This window comes from Vicugna pacos, chromosome 23 (assembly GCF_048564905.1).
Source record: "Vicugna pacos chromosome 23, VicPac4, whole genome shotgun sequence".
Taxonomy (NCBI): domain Eukaryota; kingdom Metazoa; phylum Chordata; class Mammalia; order Artiodactyla; family Camelidae; genus Vicugna; species Vicugna pacos.
Window position 1 is genome coordinate 38422522 of NC_133009.1, and position 25956 is coordinate 38448477.

At 48.2% G+C, this 25956-nt stretch overlaps 1 protein-coding gene and 1 long non-coding RNA gene across 23 annotated transcripts in view; both read left to right on the forward strand.

The window, feature by feature from the left end:
* The first annotated feature begins 112 nt into the window (after window positions 1-112).
* On the forward strand, window positions 113-1399 carry LOC140688823 (uncharacterized). Its single transcript, XR_012063671.1, has 2 exons — window positions 113-1105; window positions 1220-1399. It is a non-coding gene; the product is annotated as an uncharacterized lncRNA (long non-coding RNA).
* Window positions 1400-3915: 2516 nt separating this feature from the next.
* The window catches only part of PPP1R12B (protein phosphatase 1 regulatory subunit 12B), a 140334-nt gene continuing 118293 nt past the window's right edge, over window positions 3916-25956 (forward strand). For 21 of the 22 annotated variants that reach the window (XR_012063674.1, XR_012063673.1, XR_012063672.1 and 18 more), the window contains exon 1: window positions 3916-4714. Coding sequence is in view for 13 of the 22 variants with exons in the window: in XM_072948852.1 (XP_072804953.1) it covers window positions 4424-4714 (291 nt within the window). In the remaining 9 variants the exon portion in view is untranslated. The other variant, XM_072948860.1, reaches the window with a different exon arrangement.

The window sequence follows — 25956 nt, forward strand, 5'->3', positions numbered from 1 at the left end:
TTTCGAACGCGAGCGCGGGCGCCGCGGGGACCGTTACGAGGCGGTTGCCGCGGTCGGCTCTGTCTGGGAGGGAGGGGCTGGGCGCCGCCCCGCAGGAGGCACAGCGGGAGGAGCCGGGAGCCCGTGGTCCGCAGCGGGGCTGCGCGCCGCGGGTGTTTCACCGAGGACGTCGGAGCCGCGGGGCCGTCCGCGGTGCTCGGGCCGCGCTGCAGCCGCGCGCGCCCTCGCCTCCCTCGAGCGCCGGGCGGCCAGTCCTCTGGAGCCCCCGCGCTCTCGAGGACCGCCCCGCCTTCCACGCGGGGTCCTCGCCCGGCCGGGGGACGAGCCCGCGACGGCGGCGTAGGAGGAGTCACAGACGCGAGCCGTGTGCCCGGTCCAGTCGGCTCCCCACTCGGCCGCGGGGCTCCGCGCGCGCCGGGAGCCGCACTCACGGCGGAGAAGTGTTTTCCGTGCTCGTTCCGGAGCGGCCGCTTCTGTTACCGCCGAGGCGTTCTGCTTTGATGCCTTCGGGGCTTCCTCTTCACCCCAGCGCCAACTGTGCGGCCGTCGCGGTTCTCTCTTCAGAACTGAGACTGATCGCGTCCTTGGGTGTTTTTCTCAGAATCGAGTCTTAAGTGTCTCTCAGATACCAGAACTATGCCGAGGCTGGTGGGAAGGAGGGACGGCATGATAAAACGAGCAAATAGCGGTCGTTTCGGGAACCTAGCGCAAAGACTCCGATGAAGGAAAGCTCCCTGGGCTAGACGCACATTTTCCATTTGCCCACCAGGGGGAGGTAGGGTGACCGGTGGGGACGGACGCCTCGCGGAAAGCTTTTCTTTTTTTTCTTTATTTCTTCTTTCTTTTTTTTAAACATTTTTTATTGATGTATAATCATTTTACAGTGTGTCAAATTCCAGTGCAGAGCACAATTTTTCAGTTATACATGAACATATACATATTCATTGCCACATGTTTTCCTCTGTGAGCCACCATAAGATCTTGTATATATTTCCCTGTGCTATGCAGTATAATCTTGTTTATCTATTCTACAGTTTTGAAATCCCAGTCTATCTCTTCCCACCGCCCAACCCCCTTGGCAACCACAAGTTTGTATTCCATGTCTGTGAGTCTATTTCTGTTTTGTATTTATGCTTTGTTTTTTGGGGGGGTTTTAGATACCACATATGAGCGATCTCATATGGTATTTTTCTTTCTCTTTCTGGCTTACTTCACTTAGAATGACATTCTCCAGGAGTATCCATGTTGCTGCAAATGGCGTTATGTTGTGCGGAAAGCTTTTCATGAACTGTGTGTACAGGTGTCACTGCTTTAAAACAAGGAGTATTCTAATACTGTAGTTTATTATTTTTTTATTTTTTAAGTGTCCAAAAATAAAGTTTTACTGGGACTCTGTCAAGCCCATTTGTTTCTGCATTGTCTGTGGATGCCTTCCTGCTGTTCTGGGATGAGTAGTTGAGACCTGTAGTTTATTTTTAAGTGTATGGGAAATTATTATTTTAAAAAGATTCCTCACTTTATACAAGAATTTATGTGCATCATAGCAGGCTCACTTAGTACATTTAAAAGTACAAAGGTTCTGGTGATCATTTTGTAATGTACAGAAGTAGCAAATCACTATGTTGTGCACCAGGAGCCAGCATAGTGGTGTGGGTTAATTACACTTCAAGAAACAAACAAACTCAGAAAAAGAGATCAGGCTTGTGGTTACCAGAGGCAGGGGAATTGGATGAAGGTGGCCAAAGGTACAAACTTCTACTTATAAAGTAAATAAATACTAGGGATGTAATGTACTACATGATAGGTACAATTAACATGCTGTATGTTATGTATGAAAGAGTAAATTCTGGGAGTTCTCATCACAAAGAAAATATATTTATATGAGATGATGGACATCACCAAACTTAGTGTGGTCATCACTTCATGATATATATAAGTCAAGTCATTATGTTGTACACCTTACACTTAAACTGCTGTATGTCAGTTACATCTCAATAAAACTGGGGGAAAAAAGTACAAAAATGTGTTTTATTTATACACAGGATTATATGTCAGGATTTATTCACCTGTATGTAAATTTTTTTCTCTACAGTATTTAGGAAATCTAAACTATCATGTATAAGTTTACTCTCAGAGAGCCCTGGTTGGGAGATGTTTCAGAAAAAACAGGTGATTTTAATTTTGAAAAAATTTTCACATTATACACAGATTGATTTTATTTTTGTGGCAGAACTTTTTATTTTTTGGCTGAGTTAGTTAAATTAATTAGAGTATAATAATTCTCACTGCTCTCCATAATCTCTATGGCTGGGAGATACAGTCCTCTCCTTCCAGGTAGGTATGCACTTAAATCATCCAAGGAACTTAACTAAGATTTTTCTTTTAAATTTCCAAAGAGGGTATTACACTCTTACTACCTCAGGAAGAAAGCAAGTAAAATAGAATAAGGAAGTAGTCCTTGGAGCTTCCTAGTATTGAGACTGAATTCTTCTTATTGAAATTTAAGTCGATACCTCTCAGGATGGTAAAGATTTAACTTGGACTTGGCCAATTTTAGGTTATTTATACAAGTGGAACCAGATATTTCTTCTTTGCTGATACTGAATGTAAAATGTATACATCCAAAAGAAATGTAACATTACTGATCTACGAAAATTTACTCTAGTTTAGAAATCCTTATTAGAAAACAAGTACGTAAAATACATGATCCAATTATACAGTTTTTCTGAGCAGCTGTCATACACCAAGATCATAATAATAAAATGGCACATATGGATTTGCATTATGCCAACAACTTGCCCCCTCTCACCTTTTGGCTTCCTTGCCAGATTGGCAGAGTTTGGGTAATAATGGTTTCTTGAAGAGGATTAGGTTTCCAGCTGGGTATTCTGTCCCATCTGACTTAATATCAATATTCACTTTATCTTAACAGGGCGAGTCTATCTGAGAGCTTGTGGACAGTTTTAATTATCAGCGATCCCAGTAAATGATGAGGCATGACAAGTTCTATGGTGACTGGTTGAATGCAAGGAGAGCATGAGTGTATGAAGTGCAGGGTGCTGCACCTTTCATCTTATGCACGTTGTTACAGTTCACGAAGACGCTGTATGACTTAACTAGTGCTTGTAAAGTATTTAAGAATACCAAATTAAAGCATATTTGGGTAGACATAGTATTATTAAACATAATACTCCATATTTATACATCACTTTTCATTGGATTCTCGCTTTGTCTCAGGGGAACTTAAGGCACAGGCAAATGCACATATGATAGAACATAATAGTTTCCCATTAAATGACCTAATCATTTTGCAGCATTTTTGAAATGAAAAACTTCAAACATACGAGAAAGTTAAAGAACCTAATAATTGTACCTGTTCTCTCTCGTTATGGATACCACGTTTAATTATATTTTGTCCAAGGGCAAAGCCCTGGGGTGTATGGTTACTAAGTCAGTCTCACAGGTTTTATAACCAAGTTCACTGAGAATGTGAAAATGGCCACTTGCTGCCTTAGGAGTTTGGCATGTTCCATAGTATCTTTTTGTAGCTTTGAGGAAGAAATAGTGGAAGACAAGACATCCATTGTGTCCAGAATTTAAGATCCATGAAAAGGGTAGAAGAGGAGGAGAAAGTAGGGAAGTTAGTATTTATTGTGGGCTGATACACGCCAAGGATAGTAGTACCAGGTATCCTTGCATGTACGGTCCTATTCGACCACACGACCACCCTAGGAGGTTAATTATTCCCATTTTACAAACAAGGGAACACGCTCGGAGACATCCAGCAACTTGTGCAGGGACGTGAACTGAATGTGAGTGTGAACGCTCTTCCCACATGCCTGCGTGCATCCTCCCCAGGACCTTGTCTGGGCTCCAGGTTAACGCGCCCACGTTACAATGTTGATAAAACTGGATTTAGAAGCAGGACGCGGTTTTGAGTTTCGGGTACTTTCCGTCCGGTTTTCCGCTAGAGAAAACAGAGATAATCACCAACCCCTTTTTCACTTCACAAGGCTGTAGTGATAACGAGGGAGCCCAGATTAGTTGGTAGTCACAACAGGAATAAACTGCGACTCCCAACGCGCCCCCAGAGCCCGACTCCGGCCCGGGACCAGCGCCCGCTCTGGGGCAGAGGTGACCCCGCGCGTCCGCAGCCAGCGGGGAGTCCCAGGCCGCGCCTCTTCCCGATGCACCCAGGGACTTGTAGTTCCGCCCGGGCGCCGGCGCCCCGGGCCAGGGCGTGGGCGCGGGCCTCGGACTACGAGTCCCGTGACGACCCGCGGCGCCGTCGCGCCTGCGTGCTGAGGCCGCGGGGCGTGCGGGCGGCGGAGCAGTAAAGATGGCAGCGCGCGGGTCTCCGCCCTCCGCTCCCGGCTGAGGCGCTGGGAGGCGGCGCGGCGCCGGCCCCGGAGCGGCAGCGGCGATGGCGGAGCTGGAGCACCTGGGCGGGAAGCGGGCCGAGTCGGCGCGGGCGCGGCGGGCCGAGCAGCTGCGGCGCTGGCGGGGCTCGCTGACGGAACAGGAGCCCGCCGACCGGCCGGGCGCGGGGCGGCCGCCGCAGACTCGGCGCGGGGGCCCGCGGGTCCGCTTCGAGGACGGCGCCGTGTTCCTGGCCGCCTGCTCCAGCGGAGACACCGACGAGGTGCGGCGGCTTCTGGCCCGGGGCGCCGACGTGGACACGGCCAACGTGGACGGCTTGACAGCCCTGCACCAGGTGAGCCGCTGCCACGCCGCCCCGCGGCTCGCGGCCGGGGCCCGCGGTCGTCCTGGTTCCCGGCGCTCGGGCCCGCGTCGTCCTCGCCGTCCGGTGGGCTCGTGCCTCTCGTGGGCGCCCTTTCCGAAGCCCCGCTTCCTGGGCGCGTGGTCCCGCCGGCCCTGAGGGGCTCGTCCCCGGGTTGGGGCGAGGCCAGCAGTTCCGGAACCGGAGCCAGTGTGCGTCCCCCGGCGGGGTCTCCGGGCACCGCCGACCTCGGGTCCAGGTGTCTCCCCGCCTGCTCGCCCGCGCCCGCTCCCTCCGTCGTCCTTTGGAGACCATCGGCCGAGGCACTGGCGTTGTCAGACCCCGGAGTGGCCTTTTTCCGCGCTCCTTCTGTGTGCCCTGCCCCGCGGCCCTTCGTCTACGCCGCGGGCAGAGCTGCGGTGTGCGCGCTGTGGGCAACTTGACGGGTCTGAGCGCGGTGATAACACCTGTGCACCCGCGTCCGGTAAGTGTTGGCTGTCGTGACCGCCCCGCCCTCCCTCCCCAAGTGGAACTTCTGCAGGTGTTTCGGTGAGCAGAGAGCTGGACACCCACTCCTGCTCTTCCTTATTTTCCTCTTCTGCTGTCTGCGGAGTGAATGTGTTAGCATGAGAATCCACTTAACGAATAATAATGCAATTTCGTGTCATCCCACGTCCCTGAACGTATTAGCCAATAGCTTAGAATTAGTCCTCGCTGTGTTTGCAGTTCTTCTTTTTCAGGTGGAAGAACCTTCCCTTCTTTCCTCCCATTTGTATCCATGTTTCTCCTGCTCATAACCGCCCCACCTAAGGTAGCAGCCAACCCTTGCATAGTCCTTTGCTGTTTAAAAGTTATTTTGTATTTTCTCGTGCATGTGGATCTTCTCAGGGATCCTTTGAAGTAGGCGCGGCAGGGTAGTGTGGTTACAATGACCATTTTACAGGTGAGGAGTCTGAAGCTCAGAAAACTTGCTTGCCCAAGGTTAGAAAGGAGAGAAGTTGCCCTTAGGCACGGATTCTTCAGATTTAAACCTAGGGGCTTTATAGCTCATCTAATGAGGAGCTGGACATGAATGGGAAAGACACGAAGAGGGCCACGTTCGTTGTTTTAACTTTCTGAGCTCTTTGAAAAGATGAACTTTTACTTTTCTAATGTATTTAGAATGGTAAGGAGATTGAGGGCTAGATTCTGAAAGAAACCACGTCAAGGGACCACAGAGGAAGGAGAACTAGAAACCAGTTTTCTGGTCCACGTGGTTCTTTACTGAAGCTCTGTTTTCTTAGTGTAACTCGGTAGTCCGTTTCTTTTAAGGTGACCCCGGCCCTCAGCGCAGACGGTTTAGCTGTGCCCTGAGAACAGCACCTCCCTGAGGTCAGGCCTGTGGTTCTTCCCGCACCAGGGAACCACTGTCCGGAGCCCTTTCCCTTTGACTGGCCGCCTTGGTGCCTTTCCTTCTCTCTTACCTACCAGCCCAGATTGCGAAGTGCACCTTCTCTCTGTGAGTGCTCCTTTCACGTCCAGGAGGAAAGAGTTGACAGCTGGGGATCTTAAAAGCACGTGCAAGTGCAGTGTGGCATTGTGCCTGTTTACAGGCTGTCAGTGAGTTGAACTGGCGCGGTGCACTCAACCGGACAGATTCAGCTAGAGATGAAGCTGTTGAGGATTTGAGGTCTCACAGACCTTATGTTGAGAGACCGTCTCTTTGCTTGAATCCGGACCAGGGGCCTTTCTTGGCTCAGGAACTCTTTACGAGTCAGTTTCCTCAGAGTTGCAGTGTTTCTCTGTGGTTTCAAAATGAGAGACTGGAGCCGCCAGTGGCTGAGCAGCGTCGTGATGACTGTGCTTCTGAGTGGAGAGTGGCGCAGCCATCCGATTGTTTGGTCAGAACCACCGCCTGCCGTACAAGCACGTTGTGGATTACCAGGACAGTTGCGCCCACCCTGTCTTCTGCTTTGGCCGTGGCCTCTTGACCCACTGGGGGCTGCCATCTGGGCACGTTGGGAGAACCCCCCCGGGGGATGTTGAGGGGATGATTTTTCTCCTCCCGCAAGGTCATGGTACATGTTTTGCACTTGAGGTTCTGGTGCCTGGATGCCGCTTTTGACTTAGAGACCTTTCTGTCTCGGCAGCCTTTGCTTCTGCCACGAGGTGCTTGCGTCAGAGATAACTAGCTCCAGGGGGCCTGTTAATGATACTTGAAATAGACTGGGAGGAGGCACTGCTCTGATGAAAGCCTTGGAAACTGAAGCAGACGAACTAAACCTGGGCAGGTAAAGTGAGATTTGGTGTGTATGTAGCGTCTTCAGTGAAAGGAGCGTTAACCTGGTTATATAACCATTGGAGGCACGAGTTTGCTAGCAGAGGAATTCCCGTTCCCTGTATGTGTATCCACTATGGGGTGTGAAGTGTGGGCTGGTACTTCTAAAACTTCTTTCATTTTCAAGTATGTATGTATGTATTTGGTAAGGTTGATTCTTAGCACCTGTCTGGTGTCCTCAGCATTATGATCCTGGGAGCTCTAGGTCCGACACAGGCTCATGGAGCTGAGTCTCCTGAGTTGCTGGGCTGCATAAGAGGCCACTGCCTGCTTTTGGAAAGGAGGCTTTCTGGGGTTTGTTAGAATGAGGCCTGCTGTGCCTTCCGGATGTATTACATTGGCCCTCATGTTTGTGCTGAGTGTGGTGGAGGGTACTGCTGTCGGTCCACACAGGGCTTGTCTCTGGTCCAGTCTGGTCGGTCTTCATTCGGAGGGAAACTCGGGGGACTAGGGTGATGCTACCTTGACTCAGAAATCCAGGCTGGTTCTGTAGTGGTCTCAGAGCCCATGACCAGGCCCTTAGCGTCTCCCCAGACTGGGGTTCAACTCCTAGTAACCTCTGTCCCTCCAGAGCTTTGTTAGTCTGGCCCTGTGTCCTCAGGGAAATTAAGATGATGTGTCCCCTGGTAGAGAGGTGGAGTCAGGGACAGACGAGGGAAGGAAGAAAGGCAGAGACTATGGTGACGTGTGTTCAGCTTAGGTCACAGCAGAATGTATGTGGGCCAACTTGTGAAGTAAAACTTGTATTCTTGTTTTTAATTGAGGTCAATTAGACCTCAATTATATTAGTTTCAGGTGCACAACATATGCCTCCACACTTGTGTACGCTGTGAGATGATCACCACAATGAATCTCGTCACTTACATAGTCACAAATTTTTTTTCTTGTAATGAGAACTTTCAAGATACATTCTCTTGGCAGCTTTTGAACATGTACTACAGTGTTAGTGACTAATGACCGTGCTGTGCATTACATCCCCACGACTTACTTTATAACTGGAATAGGACTTGTATTCTTAACTCTCTCTTTTATTCTGGATTCATTACTTACTCCTCCTCTTGTGCTGTGTGTGAAGTGACTTTTGCCTTACCCTGGTATGTTGGTGAATTCTGCTTAGAGTCAGGCCCAAGGCAAATGTGGGATTAGGAAAGTCCTGTTGGTCTTCGTTCTGTGAATCCAGAACAGCCACTCTGAGTCATTCTGGTAGTTCACCTCTTCAGATGGGTTAATATGATGCATCAGACTATGTTGGGCACCTGGCCCTTTGCCTTACGAGCTTTTGTCTCAAGTTTCCGTGCCACCGTGGACCTCAGAGCCGTGTGATTTGGAAATCAGGCTTATTTTTATGATGTTTTTGGGGGGTGGGTGAGGGCAGTACATTTGACTCATTTGTTCCCCGGCCACGTTTTTATTCCCCACTCTCAAACCTGACAAGTACATGCTATCTGTATAATACGGTTTGGGCTTTGGAATCTTCTCGTGAGTTTTTTACAACAGCCAAGCTGTCAGTGTGTGCACATTAAGCACCATTTTGCTCAAGGTTGGACAGGGCTTGTGGGTAAGTTAAAATTAAATGATTGCTTATTTTTATTTTTATGTATTTTAAAATTACAGTATAGTTTATACACAGTAAAATTCACCTTTTTAAAATGTAGAGTTCTGTGAGTTGTGACGAGTGAACCCAGCTGTTTAACCACTACCACAGTCGATATAAAACGTTTTCATTACCCCCAAGGTTCCTTTGTGCTCCTGGTGGTCAGCTCCCTCCCACCCCCAGCCTTTGGCCACCTTCATCAGTTTTTTGTTCCTGTGACCACTGCCTTGTAGATGAATCACACAGTGCGGAGCTTTGAATCAGCTGCTTTCGTCTGCTGCGGAGCGTTGAGATTCGTCCGTGTTGGTGCGTGTGTCTGTGGCTCAGTGGTCTTGGTGGCTGAGTGGCGCTCCCCCCTGTGGATGTACCAGTTTGTTTATCTACCCACTTATGTTGAAGGACATTTGGATAATTTTCAGTTTTTGGTAACACTGAATAAAGCCACCAGAAACATTTGCATACAGATTTTTGTGTGAACATATTTTCTGTTTCGCCGGTTAAATCCCTAGGGGTGGGACAACTGAATCATGAATGTTTAAAGAAACCATCAAACTCTTTTTCAAAGTGGCGCATCTCAGACATTTTGCATCTCAGACAGCCGTGTATGAGTTCTAGTTGCTTCACATCCTTACCAGTACCTGGTGTTACCATTTTTTAAGGCCGCTTCAGTATTTAGTGGTGGTGAGTCATTTTCAACGACAGCTACACCACCAGTAACAACAGTAGTAGCAGCAGCAGGAGTGACAGCAGAGCTGACAGCGGCTCCCGTTTGTGTGGTGTTTACTCTGGGCCGAGGACTGTTCTAAGTTCTCCGAATGCACTAACTTGTGGGTGATACGCACAACAGCTCACGAGGTGGGTGCTTTCGTTGCTGTCTGGACTTTACACCCGGGGAGGCTGAGACGTTGCCCCGGGCCCCACTGGTAGTGACTGGCAGGGCTGGAAGCTGCTCAAGCGCCGGCGGTCTGCCTGCGACGCCTGCGTCTCCGTGCTCGCTCCGTGTTGTCAGTTACCACGCCTGCGGACTCCTCGTTGTAAAACAAATCCAGAAAGTGAAGTTACACAGACGAAGTGGAAAACAGTTTAAGATCAGGCTATGCGAAGGTGAATAGCACTACCATTTCAGTGTGTTCCGTTTGGGTTTAGAAAGAGTTCACTATGTTCGGTGTGCATGTGTCTGTGAAGACTGTATTTATGAAGTTGGTATCATCCGCCCTGCTTCCTGATTTTTTTCACTTAATTTTCCTCTGTGATTGTCTTCCTGGATCGTTCAATGTGCTTTGACAGTAATGTTTTTGATGTTTGAATGTCATCATTTGCATGTGCTCCTTTATATGTTTGTATGTACACACGCGTACATATACTTTGGTTAGAGTTTTTATTAGATTGTTAATTTACAACTACTACTGAATGCCTCACGGTAGGTTGTGAGTCTCTGCTAAGGTATACAGTAGTCCTCCCTTATCCGAGGGGGAGACCGTTCCAAGGCCCCCAGTGGATGCCTGAAACTGCGTGCAGTGCCAAAGCCCGTATATCCAGTTGACCCTTGAACACTGACGGGTATGGTGCTGACCCGAGCAATGGAAAGTCTGTGCATAACTTCATACGCAGCCCTCCAAATCCAGGGCTCCATGTCTGCAGACCCAGCCAGCTGGGGATCATGTAGGATGTGGTACCTACTTACTGAGAAAGTCTGTCTCTAGGTGGACCTGCACAGTTCAAAGCCCTGTTTAAGGGTCTGCTGTGCTGTGTTTTCCTTGCTTGCAGGTGGATAGTGTATGCAGCATGGATCCACTGGACAAAAGGGTAGTTCACATCTAGGGTGGGACAGAGCCGGTAGACATGAGATTTCATCAGCTATTCAGAATGGTGGTCAATTTAGAAGTTATGAATTGCTTATTTTTGGAATTTTCCGACTGCAGGTAACTGACCATGCCCTGATCCTGAGAACCTGTGGATATGTTACCTTCCATGGTATAAGGGACTTTGCAAGTGTGATTAAGTTTAGGATCTCCAGATGGGAAGATTATCCAGGTGAGCAATCACAAGGGTCTTCATTAAAGGGAGAACTGAGTCAGTAGCAGGAGACGTGATGGTAGAAACCAGAGATTGGAGCAGCTCTAGGACCGGCCTCGAGCTGAGTGTGCCAGCAGCCTCTGGCAGCTGAAAAAGGCAAGGAAACTAGCCATGCCCAAAACTGGATTGTAGCCCAGTGAGGTTGAGTTTGGACTTCTGACCTCCAAATCTGTGAGGTAATAAATATGTGTTGTTTTAAGCCACTAGGCTCGTGACCACTTGCTGCAGCTCAGGCAGAGGAGGGCCAGGAGGGCGCAGGGTGCTGAGGGGTTTCAAGGAATAGTCACTGATGTCAGAGAAAATGAGGAGACCTGGAAAACTGATTTGGTCATTTACAATCTTTGAAAGAGCAGTTTCAGTAAAAAGACGTTTTTGAGGACTTTAATGGAGCTTATATGAGCTTTTTTCTTGTTAAGGATAACTTAGTCTTTCTGTTGACTTTTGGAAGGGAAAAAAGATCTACCGTCAGTGTGATTGTAACTGTCAATTAGGACCCAAAGTGCATGAGAAGACTCCTAAAAGGCTGGCTTCTGGTTTTGCAAGTGGTTTCATTCTTTATGAGTTAAGAATATTTTGGGATATTAAACCTGACACTAGAGGCAGGAAGGTTGTGCTTCTGTCACAAGGGCTGCAAGGCTGCCTACCTTGTTTAGGTTGTTTTGTTTCCCAGTCTGGTCTGGCCCATTTCCCACTGGTCAGCGCTGCCCCTGGAAGGCAGCCTTAGGGGAAGCTGATAGGGAGGTTAGTGCCAAAAACTGTTTGTCCTGTTTATTCTTTCACATTCATTTATCCAGTGAGTAAATGTGCCTGACTCAGTGCTTCTTGTTAATTAGCAGTTGATACATTTTAGAATCTGAATAGAATTTTGGGAATGCTCTCAGGAACAGCTGGTTCCTCTTGTCATTTATGGTAGGAGACTGGCTGTGTGGTGACTGTGTTCTAGCATCCTGGCTCTGGGGGTTGGCCCTGGGGCAGTGTTACATTCATCAGTATTTGTGACTGTTTTCATCTGTACTTAGGGATGAAAACGATCATATGTTTTTCTTAAAGGTGGTGGAAGGTGGAAATTTGGGAACTTTGATTAATCTTTAGTGGTTCAACATAGTAGTAATAAATGCAGATGAAGGATCTTGACCTAGAATTATATAGGGCAAGGAACTGAAAACTTATTTGGGTTGCTAATTGAAGCTTGCTCAAATGGCTGACTTCTTTTTTTGGCTTTGATTTTTTTCTTTTTCTGCATTTGAAGTATAATTTTAAAAATTGTTTCTTAAATTTAAGTTTTTTGTTTGTTTGTTTGTTTTTAGATTTTAGATTGTAACCAGTTTGAGTAAATTTCAGGAGCTTGAAGTTTTATCAGGCATGCAGAATTTTTGTTTCCTAAATCAAGTTAATTGGAAAACTGAGGCCTTAGTTCTCAGTATTGAAAATTGATCTGCCTGTGGTTTCTGATGCAGTGTTGTACTGCACTGTACTTAGGGGTTAGGTTTATGTAAGAATTGAGAAACGATTTTGTTCTTAGTATGCTTAAACATCGTGATACTGTGACAATCTGTTGGAATCATATTCGAATGCAGTTTTGGGACATGCAGTGCCATGCTCTGAATATCCATGATATATCTGGCAAAACCTGGCTTTTACACATGAATTTTTGGTCTAGTGACCCACTTTCTTTTCCATTTTAAACTTTTAAATTATGGACTATTTCAAAATACAGAACTAGGGAGGATAGTATAGTGAATTCTCAAAAGTTGTCGACTCACGGCCAGTCTTGTTTCATTTTTAGCCTTCTCTCCCCAGCCCCAATATACTGGATTATTTTACAGTCAGTCCTAATTATCACAGAATTTTACTTGTAAATATTTCCGTATGTATTTCGAAGGGACAGGAATTTAAATGAAAACAATCACAATTTCATTAACACACCTAAAAATTGAGCACTCACTCCCTAACATCAAAGTATTCAATAGTGTTTAAACTTCCCTGGTGGTTCTTGAATATGTTTCTATAGTTGGTTATTCAGACTAGGATTCGAGTAAGGTTTCCTTTGGTTCACGTGTGTCTTAATGTGTGGTTTCCTCCTCGCTTTATTCCTCTGCACCTTGTTTGTGGAAAAACTGGATTATTTTTTCTGTGAAGTTTCCTGCAACCTTGACTTTGCTGACTGCATGCTTATAGTGTTAACATGTTCCTTTGTTTCCTGTGTTTTCTGTAAACTGGTAATCAGATCTAGAGCTCTGATCTGATTCAGATTTGAATTTTTTGGCAGGAGTACATCATGGGTGGTGGTGTGTACTTCTGTCAGGAGGCACGTAATATGTTGTCTGTGATTTAGTGGCCACTGGTGGCCCAATGGAATTTCGAAGTTTCACACCATCGTGACTAGACCAGAATTCTGTTAATTAATTAATTAATTCTTCTAATTATTATCGCATCTCCTTGTGTTGGCCTTCTAACCAGTATACCAGAGATTAGTTTAGAGAATGTAAATTATGAACTGTGTGAATAAAGTGTTTAACACAGGTAGAGTGTAGTGTGTTGACTGTTACAAGGCTTGACACAGGGCTCAGCCATGTGGTCAGTGGTGATGACCCAGGGGCAAACTTTCTGCCGCCTGTTCACATCTGTTCCATTAACTCAGATGAATTTCCCCTGTCTTGAAACATTGCTCAAAGTTCTAGTTCAGTAATACGGTTTCTTGCCCCCCAAGATCATCACCAGCCCATGAACTTCATTATAAGGGAGAATTTCAACAGAAAGTCTCCGAAGGAACTAAAAAATGAGTACATTGGCTATACAGGGGAAGAGAGAGACTTTCTGTATTTCGAAGGGCAAGGACAGGGAGAGGGGTGTGCATTCTGAGTGTTGGCCACCTGTGGCAGACAGTGTGCCCCTCCTCGAGGACCGAGTGACAGATGGGACACTCAGGTGGGAACCAGTCTCAGCTTGTGTCGTGCTCTTGGAGGCTGAGGAGAGAGCTGCCCTTCTAGCAGAATGTGAATTTCACAGGAGCGTGTGGCTGCTGTTTGGGTCCTTTGGATGTAGCTTCACTGCTCTGTAATCATGCCTCCTGTATTAATTTTCCAGTTTAGATTGTTCCTCTTTGACAGTAAATAGCATGAAAAATGAGGTCAAAAGAATGACTCACCTGCTGTAAACTGCTAGGGAGTGGAAAATGACTTTGAAGGGTGCTGGAGTCGCACGCTCCGACTTGAAGAGCTGCTCCGGCACTGGGACCAGTGGGAAGGCCCACCTGGTTGTGCCCTCCAACTGCTGTGCTCGCTGGTCTCAGGACAGTCTCCGCTAGGACTCTCCATGCTCAATGGGGACCGACGGTCGGCGCACTCATTGTCAAACCAGCTTCAGGTGCGAGGAGAGGCTGCCTTGCTTCAGCTCTTCCTGTGCTAAAGCCCGTCCATGACAGGGTCACCACAGCTCAAAGGATTCTAATGGAAAATAACTTTGAAATATAATGAATTTTATCTCTTAACTGTTCCTGGTCGGCACCTACAGGCTGTTACCATTTAAAAAATTTTTTTATTATCAAAAGAAAAGAAGTTTCCTGTTCTGTCTCAATAATGCACCTCTGTGGTTTGGATCTTTAAAAACTGAGATGACACTTTGTTAATTAACTTTAGTCAAATGTTTATTGAGTGCTTCCTAGATGCGAGATTGTGTGGTAGACCCTGAGATGCAAAGACAGCTTAGCCGCTGGCCTCAGGGGTTGGGAGACCCATAGTTTTAAAGATCTGGTCCATGTTGAATCCATTTCCTATTACACTGTTCACAGTAAAAGTGAAGAGGGAGTATTGATCATTATCTGCAGTTGCCTTTGTATGTTTTTAGATGATCAGCTTTCTCCAATAGTCTTCTTTATTCTAATCTAATACACATGCCCTTTCCTTTAATTTAAGATCAGTTATCAAATCATTAATCATTTTGCTGTCCCTTCTGTGGATTTCCAAGCTCTGCAGCTCCCATTGGGCTCCCCGGCTCAGTGATGAGTCAGTAATGGTTTCAGCTCTGGGACCACCGCTCGGGTAAAAGACTGTTGGAGGAGCTCTTGAAAGCAGAGATGCAGTACTAGCGACAAGTACTTGTCTCATCGTAGGGTTGTCAAGTTCCAGGGTACCACAGCGAAAAGAAACTTGGAGGGCAACATCTGATCCATCTGTCATTTTCACAGATGCGTGTGCTGAGGCCTAGGAAGAAGCTGAAAGAATACTCTAAACATGAAGCAAATAAAATAGAATGAACTGTTTCATTTAGAAAACAGATGATCAAATTTCTGCTTGATTTCCTATCTGAAAATCATTGTTTGCAAGATAACTTTTAGAAAAAGCAAAATATTCTCTAAATTCTTTCAAAGAACTTAAAAATTTTTTTGTTTATTTTTAATTTTTTTGTTGAGGAGGAGGTAATTAGGTTTATTTATTTTTAGAGGAGGTACTGGGGATTGGACCCAGGACCTTGTGCATGCTAAGCACGTGCTCCACTACTTGAGCTATACCCTCCCCACTCTTTTGAAGAACTTTTGAAGAAGGATGACATGATGTGGTTGTATTTCTCTTTTAAAAAACTTCAATATGATAGAAAATTGTGGGATAAGTATTCAGAGTCCAAGAAAATCTAAGAGTTCTTTGAAGTATTGGTTTCACATTTGATTTACTCATCTCTATATTTACTGCTAAGTAAAAAGATAACATTAAAGCAAAATTATGTAAAATAAAAACAATTCATTAGTACAAATATCACCTTAACATGTCTGTTTTTTGGTTGTTGTTGTTGTTTTCCCAGATCATGTTAATTTTTACAAATACTTTAGCTTACTGGAACTCTTGGTATGTCGCAGCTGTAGGAAGTGCTGTTTACTGAGCACCCACTGTGCATTTTGCTGTTTTTATTGTCTTTGCATCAACAGTTCCACCAAGTAGGTGGTATTATTCCTTCTAATAATGAGGAGGTAGAATCAGAGAAGGCAGGTGGCCCTGGCCTGGCTCCCTTAGGTCACATTGGTATTTGAACCCAGGTCTGTCTGACTCAGAAGCTCCTGTTTTCCCACCTGGACACACTGCTTTTCTGCAGTCCTGGCCCCTTTCTCCTGTGTACCTTTAAAGGGTCTCTTTGATACACACTGTTCTGTAGGGGAGGTTTCTTTTTTGCATTCTGTTGCTCCTTTGATTCTTAACATAATTCTGCGCCTACGCCAGGTGAAGTAATGCCGGAAGCGTTGCTTGCCTACCTCATTCTTGTCATGGCAAACACAGAAAATGACACTATCTGTTTAGCACCCTTGCAAAACTGAAGATTTGGGACTTTGGTATAAAAATTCATTAAATTTCTTAATATATCATGGTCAGAAGATCTATGAAAAATCAGACTTTGGCTAATTGCTAGCACTGAACTCTATTAACAATAAATAGACCAAGATGTAACAATCAAGAAATTAATGAAATCAATTCTGTTTTATTTAGGAGCATTTGACATCAGCTGTGTCAGTAGTGATGTGTTGATGGTCATGGTGACCGTCCTCCTCTAGTTAGAAAAATTGTGGAATTTGTCTTTCTCTGTCTGGCTTACTTCACTTAGTATAGTAATTTCTAGGCCCATCCGTGTTTCTGCAAATGGCATTATTTCATTATTTTTTGTGGCTGAGTGGTATTCCGTTGTCTGTACACACCACAGCTTTTTCATCCATCCGTCTGTCAGTGGACACTTAGGTCACTGCTGTGTCCTGACTGTTGTAAATCATGCTGCTGTGAGCAGTGGGGTTTGCATGCGTGTTTTTAAATTAGAGTTTTCTCCAGATACAGCCCAGGAGTGGGATTGCTGGATTATATGGTAGCTCTACTTTTAGTTCTTTCAGGAATCTCTGGTGTTTTCCATAGTGGCTGCACCAAGTTACATTCTCACCAATGTGGATGGACCTAGAGATGATCACACTAAGTGAAGTAAGTCAGGCAGAGAAAGATAAATATCATATGATATCACCTATATGTGGAATCTAAAAAATGACACAAATGAACTTATCTACAAGACGGAAGCAGACTCACAGACATAGAAAACAGACTTATGGTTACCAAAGGGAAATGGGATAAATTAGGAGTTTGGGGTTAGCAGGTACTAATTACTACATATAAAATCGATAAACAGCAAGGACCTGCTGTGCAGCACAGGGAACTGTATTCAGTGTCTTCTGAGAACCTATAATGGAAAAGAATCTACATACGTATAACTGAGTCACTGTGCTGGACACCAGAAACTAACATGACGTTGTAAATCAACTGTACTTCAATTTTAAAAAAGTGTGTGTCTAGACAACATTTTAGAAGGATATACAACAAACTGTAGATAGTTTTCATTTTCTCTTATTCTTACAGTAAAAATATACTTCTGTGTTACTGGATTACTTAGAAAACTCAATGTGGAGAAGAGTCTGCAGGGTAACAGGCAGTGGAATAGAGCCTGGGGCAGGGGCTCAGGCACCAGGAGCATTCCTGCTGTGTCTTCAGGCCTTTTATTCTCCTGTCTCACTTGGTGTCAGGAAGTAGGGGCAGGCCCTGTTCCCGGCGTCGCTTCCTGAGCAGCACCCTCCATCCCCTCTTGTAAGAACAGTCTTGTGCTCCTGTGATTCGCGTGCCGTTTGGTGGTGCCATGTCCTTGCCCCTCATTTGTTGAAGACCACGCACAGCCTCCATGTCACTACCGTCAGGCCATCCAGCACTCTGGCCTCTCAGCTTCCTCACCTCCTCATTTTGGGTGACTTATCCCTCCACCTCGCTGTCCCCCACTCCCAGTCACCCAGGCGCAGTGTCACCCAGACCGCTCCTGTTCTGAGCTCCTGGCTCTGTGACCACTGCGTGCAGTGCTACGAGGTTCTCACTGGAACTCCTGGTCCTCTTCCTCACATCAGCTTCCCTCTTTATCTTGCTCAGATTCTGCATTCACTTCAGTGATGCTTTCCCTGAACCCTAAACTCCTTTACCTCGCTGAAATGTGAAACTTACCTGGTAAGGTCCTAACTCTGAGTGTGCCCAGCTCTGATTTGTCTGTGCTTCCGCCAGAGCAGCTCAAATCACAGAATAGTGTAGATTTTTACCACTTTACGTTCATGGTCACCTAATTCAAGTAGATCCTTTCCAGTGTCTGGAAAGGCTGCTTCCTCCGGTCAGCCCGTTGCTCCACAGATGATACCACCTCCTGCCCCTCTGCTTCTCACCCCTTGGTCTCTGCCACTGCACCAGGGAGTGCCCCTCAAAGAGCTGTCACGTGACACTTGTTAAGGTCTCAGTGGCGCTCAGGTGCTGCCGAGGTGAGGCCCTGGCGGGACTGATGGGGTGAGTGCTGTGGTCTCAGTTTTTAGCGCAAGGCCCCAGGCAAGGCCCTTGGCCCTGAGGAAATGAGAACCACAGTGACCACCCCCTCAGAAGCTGGCTGGGAGGGGTGCGTGAGTAACAAGTGGGAACAGTGCTAACTGGTGCTCAAAAGTAATGTTTCGCTGTTTGATAATGTGATATTAATGTTTATTAATTAGAGCAATTACTTTTCTGTTAGTTATATGAAATATAAACATTGTATTATAGACTTACTATTAATTACTATTGTAATCTATTGATTAGCTATATTAGTAATTAATGTGGTAACCATCATTATTACGATTACTCCTCCCACCACCTCCATTACCATCGTAGTTGTTCCTGCTGTTTCACAGATAAGATAGAAAACAGAGAAGTTAGATGAGAATTTCTTTAGCTTTTTGCCTCCAGACCACTGCGCCTCTCCATCCACCTCCGCCGCGTGGCAGAGGTGCACTTCCAGCTCAGGTCACCCTCTCCTTTCACGTGGCCCCTTCCAAACTCCCCTAATCCTGCTCACCTCTTGTGTTTTACAGTAACAGTCTGGCCCCTCCCTGGCCTCTGATTGTACCCCCAGCCATATTTTTCAAGACTCTTCAGTCTTCCCTCCTTTCCCTGCTCATTCTGTTCCCGTCTCATACACGTACCCGCACACATACGCACACAGACACATAGATGCACATCCACACATCCACATGCGTGCACACGCACAGACATGTGTATACACGCATACATACACACATCCACATCCACACATATACACACATACACACACACACACATATACAGACACAGACACATCCACACATAAACATCCACACAATATATAAAGCAAAAAAAAAAACCCCACCAACAAACCAGTTGTGATGTTCTTTCCACAAACGTGACGTTAACTTGAAAATGAAGCCCCCTACTTCATGTCACGTCACGTTCGTGTCGCCCGGTAGACTGTGATCTGAACCTTCGCTGGACTCTCTTCCCAGTTGTTAACAGTATTTGACTGATTTTGGTGGCATTAAATTGCCTTTCAGGAAATGTCCACCACTTAGTTACGTGGAAATCCCTCACCCTCCAACCGTCGTGCGGGGCACCCAGGGCAGCGGGCAGGGGCGTGCGCCCTCAGAGGGCGCCAGCGTGATCGGGACCCCGACCAACCAGGAGCAGCCCTCCTGGGGCCTTGGGAAGCCTCGGTGGCTGCACAGGGTCAGAACCGGGACCCCTGTTACGTTCTTGATCGTTGCCGCCGCGTCACACTGGCACTGCTCCCGAGCTCCTTCCCTGTTCCTGGACACAGGCTGCCTTGTGTAAACAGGCGGGGTGAGCCACTGAGGGACTGAAAGCTGGTGCCGTGTTATCCGTGCGTGGGCGCTGAGCTGTCCCCCGACTTGCTCCGTGCACTTGGGTGTGCCGCAGACCAACATTAATGTGACCGACTATGTCGAAATCGAGTATTAGAAGTTGTTTTCACATCTAGCTACAGACACGCTTGTCGTGTGACCAGGAGATGCCTACCCTGGTTGCACTTGACGTGACTGCTGTTAACGGTACCATCAAGCAAACATGCATTGGATGCTTCTTGTGTGGGGAGTGCTGCTCTGAGCCTGCACACAGTCGGTAGGTTACGTCTGCACTGGAGGGCGCACACATCCACGTCTGCTGGGAAGCTGACAGCAGTAAAACACAGGGTGTTGTCATTTTACATTTTCAGTGAGTTGAAAAAAACAAAAGAACAATATTTTGTGATGTGAAAGTTGTATGAAATTTAAATTTCATTATCCATAGAATTTTACTGAAACGCAGCGGTGCTCACTGGCGGCGTCCCTGGCTGTCTCCACCCACAGGGGCAGGGTTGAGTATTTGTGGGAGACGTACGACCTGCAGAGCTTGAAATGCTCACTGTTGCCGACTCTGCTCTGAATCAGTGCCCAAGACCGCCTCATAGTATATTTTTTTCCATAAGATAACACAAAGAACATGGGTTAACAGCAGTACTTGGATTCATGTGTTAATGTTTTTAGAATCTGTTTTCATATTTGTTACCTCACGTGTCCCCACGTCAGCCCTGAAATAAAGAGCAGGTTAAGTGTGGTGCTCTCTCTCCAACAGCTGGGAAGCTCCGCTGTGGAAAGGGTGGGGTGGGCTGTGACACGAGGGTCAGACCTTTTGCTGGTGTAGCATCTTGTGATGCACCTGTTCTGTTCCGAAATCTGCCCTTTCTCCCTGTCCTGGGGAAATCGCACAGCCGCTCGCGATTGGACCCCAGGCCCCTTGCGGGTGGGGCGCGGAGCCGCGCTGCAGGAGCAGGAGCTCCGCTCTCCTTGAACCTTCAGAGGAACCGTCAGGGAAGTGCTCACATGAAGGGGACGGGCTGTTCTCACACGTTTCCATGGAGACAGGCCACCGCACCGCCGGGCTCTGCTCAAAGTCTGCAGCAGTAGAGTTTTATCCTTTTTCAGCCTTTAGCTGTGCATTATTCCACCTTTGGAACGTGAGGTTCCTATCTTATCTTTTCCTGGGCTGAGGAATGCCTTCTCTTAACTAGCAAATGACAGACTCTTTCTGTGTGACTCGCACGACCCCTGGGCTGGTCCGGGGTGTGGAGTCCCGCTCCTCCGAGTGGGCCCCAAGGGATGCTTGTGTTATTTATTGGCTTGTACCATCCATTCCGCGTCCCTCCCTCCACGGCATCGCAGCCTGAGGGTCGGACTGCAGGCTGCTGCTTTCAGGAAAAACATAGTTATTTAGAGTTTTGAGGTCTTTTTTTTTTTTTTTTTAGATTTTTGAAGTCTTAACCACTAGCTGCTGCTTTTTGAGCCCCACAGTGAATTTGTATTATCAGCAAAACCGATTACACCCAGACCTGGTCTTTTCAGTCGAGCAGAAAGAGATGCCACCTTAAGAGAGGTCAGCTGTGTTTCTGCTCACCACCGGCATCTCCTTGGCCTCTGGTAGTGCCGGGTCAGAGGGCGCAGGGAACCTTGTCTCTCACCAGGGTTCGGATGCCTCAGCGATGGCAGCACCTGGCGCAGGAAGCACGTAAGAGGGTGCTGCCCCCGCGCGCAGACCGCACCTCGGGAGAGCTCAGAGCGCAAGCAGGCCCTGACCTTCGGTTAGCCGTGTATGTGCAGTGCTGGCTGGTGAGGCTTGGCTGTGTGACGGCGTCCACTGCCAAGGTCCCGATGGGCTGCAGGTCACGGGGCCGCAGGGCCTCCTGTGAACTTCTTCCACTTTTCTGTATGGTTTGACCGTTTTCGTAATAAATTACCTGGGGGAGTGGCTAAAGGCAGGGCTGGTAATGCAGACTGGGAAAGCGGGCTGCGTACAACAGTGGAGGGGGTGGGCATGGCCCCAGGGAGGCCACTCCGGCTGCTTGTACTTGTGGGAGTCTGGCCCCAGCATTGCCACAAATTCTAATTTTTCCAAAGGTTCAAATATGGAATTGTTAATGTGAAAATCTTAATTTCTGTCATGCCACATGGGCCAAACAAAATGCTTTTAGTTTACCAGCTGTTTCCCTACCCACAGCGTTCTGCTTCAGAGAAAAAGCTGACACTGTTCTTTGAGTTGTAAGCCCCCTCAGCTGTAGCTGACACCTGGCACTGACCCCAGGTCCCCTGCTGTGTGGGTGGCGGCAGGGCCGCTCTGCCAGAGCCCTGTGCAGTCGGCACCCGTGGCCCTGGCCCGCTGGGGCTTCGCTGCAGGCGGGGCACTGTAGGTTGGGCTGGCCGGCGTCGGTGTTCCTAGGCTCCCTGGAGGGTGTTTCGTGTGGGAAGGGCAGCAGGCAGTTCATGTGTGCTGCTGCTCAGGTGTACGTCACTGAGGCTGTGGGAGAAACGTGCTCTCAGCGGGAATCAGAAGCAGGAGGGACTTCGGAGACATCCTTATATGCCCCGTTTTGGCTGAGCAGTGTCACGGTCCACGCAGTGTCCTGAGCTCCTTTTTCACCATGGCGTTCCCGCCAGCCGCCCTGTCCCTCTGCCTCAGGAGCTCCCCAGGCCCACTCCACTCCCAGCCTCCCTACCAGCTCCCTCACCTGGAGACCTGTCCTCTCTGGCCTCGGTTTGCCACATCGTGTCTCTGTGACGAGGCTTCCCTGCCTGCAAAGCAGGCTTCTACTCCCACTGCAGTTTTCCTTCTAAGACTCAGTTCTGAGACCGTCACCCCCTGTGCCTCCTTTCAGGGTACAGGGTGAAGTCTTCATTGGGACACAGGGTTTGTGGCAGCCAGTCTACCCTGCGGCCTCTCAGCTCCCATCCCTGTTGGCCTGCAGGGTGAGGTTCAGACTCTCCAGCATGTACGCCCCAGCCCCACCTGCGTAAAACATGTGAGCTTCCCCCCATCCAAAACCAAAACCAGTTGTCTTCTCTCCTCTGGACCTTCGTGTATCTGATCCCTCTGCGTCTGATTCTCTTTAGGCCACTTTTACAACTGGCGACTCATTCTCCTTTACAGCTCGGGTGCATGACGTCCATCTGGGACGTGTTCCCTGTAACCTGCAGACAAAGTAGTGACTTCTTACTTCACGTTGTGGCACCTTGGACGCGTCTCTTACTGCATGTTGGAGTGTGGCTCCTGGTGCGTGTGTCGCTTAGATGACTGCTCCCACTGCCGAGTGGTGGGGTCTTACTCATTTTTGATTCCTGCGTCTCCCCCTCAGGACTCCACCTGGCACAGTAGAGGCCTCAGTAAGTGTTTGTTACGTGAATAAAATAAAAGCACTTCGCATTCAAGGAGCACATCACTGCGATAAATCCTCAAGCTGCTCTTCGGTGATGCGAGTCACCGTGAGACCCAGAACTTGTCATCTTCCCAGGTGCTCTGCCTGTGCTACAGTGGACTTGATGGCCTCTCCAGCCAATGACTCTCGTGGTGGAACTCAGTCCACAGCCCCGGCCCCGCCTCTGGGCTGTCCTTCTAGCGCATGCCCCCTGTCCTCCCTTCCCTCCGACGCCACCCAAATTTCCTTCTTTCTCTTATCAGTAGGACCTGACTCTTGTGGCCTGTTGGCACCTGCTGAAACTTACAGAGAATTTATACTGTATTTGTATTCGTTTTTAATTAAGTATATAATTTTTGCCCTTTCTTGTGCTAATGCTAAGAGACTAAACAAGGTTAATAATATAATAATAATAGTCATAGTAGCAGCCAGCACCTACAGAGCATTTACCTGTATGCCAGGCTCTGAGCGCTTCCATATTCCCTGCTCCATGTTTGTGACCTGTGACGTGGCTGCTGTGACTGGTGTGGTAATTTTACAGATGCGTGAACTGAAGCATTCAGGAATAACGTGGTCCAAGGCACAAAGCTACCAATTGGTTAGTCTTGGGATTTGAACCCAGGAAGTCTGTTCTGTAGTCTGCACTCCTTTCCAGGACGCTGGGCCACGCAGGGTATGTGATGCTTTCCCCAGCGTCTTCTCCCAGGTAGGACCCTACGCGTGGGGAGACAGGACAGGCAGTGACGTGGACTGACATTCAGGAGCTTTGTCTGTGCAAAAATATTGATGAAAACATGCTGGGAAAATAATAACTTCTTGTTTGGTATCTTCTCTGAGAAATAAAATGTGCTGTACTGATTTATACTGCCTGGGAATTCAGTCCTCCTGGGAACTCAGTCTTCCTTTAGTGTCTTTGTGACTTTTACTCCTTACCCAGCTCGGGTCCCGGAGTTGCCTGCCTTCTTTTCTCGAGGCTGTCCTGACAGCCGTGGAGCAGTGCCCGGGCCATCACTTCCAGGCCGGACTCCTGCAGCTGTGAAACACTTGTCTGTGGGCACGGAGTGACCTGCAGTTACACAGAGAAGTCCTGCTCCGTGGGCACAGTCGCTGCACGTGCCGGCTGCAGCAGGGTGGACCTTGGGGCTGTCGTTAAGACCGGTACCCTGGACCTGAAGGCAGTTTCTCATCCAGACTCATGCTAAGGAACAGTGGTAACCAAAGCACTTCAGTGGGATCTTTGTGTTTGGCATCGAGTCTAGTCAGGTGTGACCAAGTCAACTCAACCAGTTGCCACATTTCTCATAGGAAATTATCGGAGAGCTGACTAATACCACCCTACCCTGTGTGTGCTGAAGCAGAGTTATTTTAGGAAGTTAGTATCAGGGACTGAAAATGTTCCATGGGCCGAACGGTGCCTTGAGCTGGGCCCAGGGATGCTGCTGTGTACACGCCTAGATTGGCAGGTGAAAACTTTGGTGGTTCTACCACTGAATGTGTGATGCTAAATAGTTCGTTGAACTTTCCTGGGCCTAGTTTCTGCATCTGGAAAGTGAGAAGTCCCAGGCTTTCTGCTCTAGCTAACACATACTTTGTGTTACGATGTGCTTTTCCCAAGGACCCTCGTTTGGTCAAGTCTGTTGAGGTGGATCATTCCCTTGCTTGGTGGGCCTCTGCCCTCACGTGTGGAGCTGCAGGGACAGCCTCTCGTGGCTTGGTTTCCACACGGTGGTCGGGCTGACTCGGCTCTGTGCGCTCCTGACCTGGGAGAGCTCACGCTCGGGAGTTTTACCGCGTTATCAGGCCTCGTGGTTCGCCTCACTGCTAGGGGTACCAGCGAGAGCTGACGCAGGGGCCTGGGGAGGAGCTGCAGAACTTCTCTTTGCCGGGTAACCCTGGGCTCCGGGGAGACGCAGCTCTCACCTCCTAGGCCTTCGTGTCCTTTCCTCCCGGCCGTCAGACACCCACCTTGGTGATGGGTCAGATCAGATGTGTGCCCTGGTGGGGCAGGAGTTGCTGAGGTGATGCCTTTCAGACGACTGAACAGGCTTTTCCTCATGTAGGGGCACGGAGAAGGCAGAGGGAACTCGAAGGGCAGGGATTGTGGCACATAGAGGAGGTAAAGTTAGAACCCACGATGAACATAGTTTTGAAATCTAAATACTGTCAACCCTTGGGCAGTGTGGGACTTGTTCTTAACTGAACGAACGTGTTCTCTGGTCCCAGGTTATGAACGTTTGCAGTCTTGGGGTGATATGCCAGTTTATTGAGAACAAGAATCTCAGTCAGTGTGACACCTCACGGAAAATTCTTTACTCTGCTGTCTGTCTTGCTCTCTCCCCGGAAAGGCCACAGATCTGTGTCCAGAGCCTGCCTGACCACTGAGTACATAATCAGATACAGTTCTCACCACCGGGGAGCCAAGCTGTCTGTGCCAGTGGGGTTGGGAGTCTTTGGCACAGTGCTGGCAGTTGTCACCTGTCCTGAGTGTCACTCGAGAGTGGCTGCACTGTCCCGGGGTGGCTGGGCCCCGGCGGTCTGACCTGCGGCGTGTGGAGGCTCCTTGTGGTGCTGCCCTGCTGATGCTGAGACTCCAAGCGTCCTGACTCCTCTCTCACCTTTAATCTCCTGGCATAAGTCCCTGCTGTGTGGCGGGGCTGCCTGGTCGGAGCAGGGCTTAAACCCAGACGTGCTGGGCTTCACGGCAGGCCTGTCACTCGGCACGGCCCCGGTTTCAGCTGCGGTCCTCAGCCAGCAGGCTCCCGCAGCGCGCCCAGTGGGAGCACGTGGTCCAGGCTTTCAGGGCATTTGCTACTTGGGCTGAAAATTGACTTTAAAGCCTTCTATTAAATGTAGTTATTTTAAGAAGTGGTGTGATTAGTTTTCCGACCACTTCCATCTGGCGAAGAAGGGGTGAGCCACTGCTGCGGTTTTGGTCCATCCGAGGAGTGAGTCCGGTGGGCCCTCCAGGCTCTGACTCCCCTCCTGCCCAGTCTGGGCCGAATGTGTTCGTTTCCCAGATGTTCACTTCCCAGTTCATGACAGATGACTGCAAACTTGGAGGCGTAAGATGAGAAGTGTGTTCTGTCACAGTTCTGGAGCCACACATCTGAAATGCCGGCGTTGTTAGGGCCACACTCGCTCTGGAGGCTCCAGGGGAAAATTGGTTCTTTGCCTCTT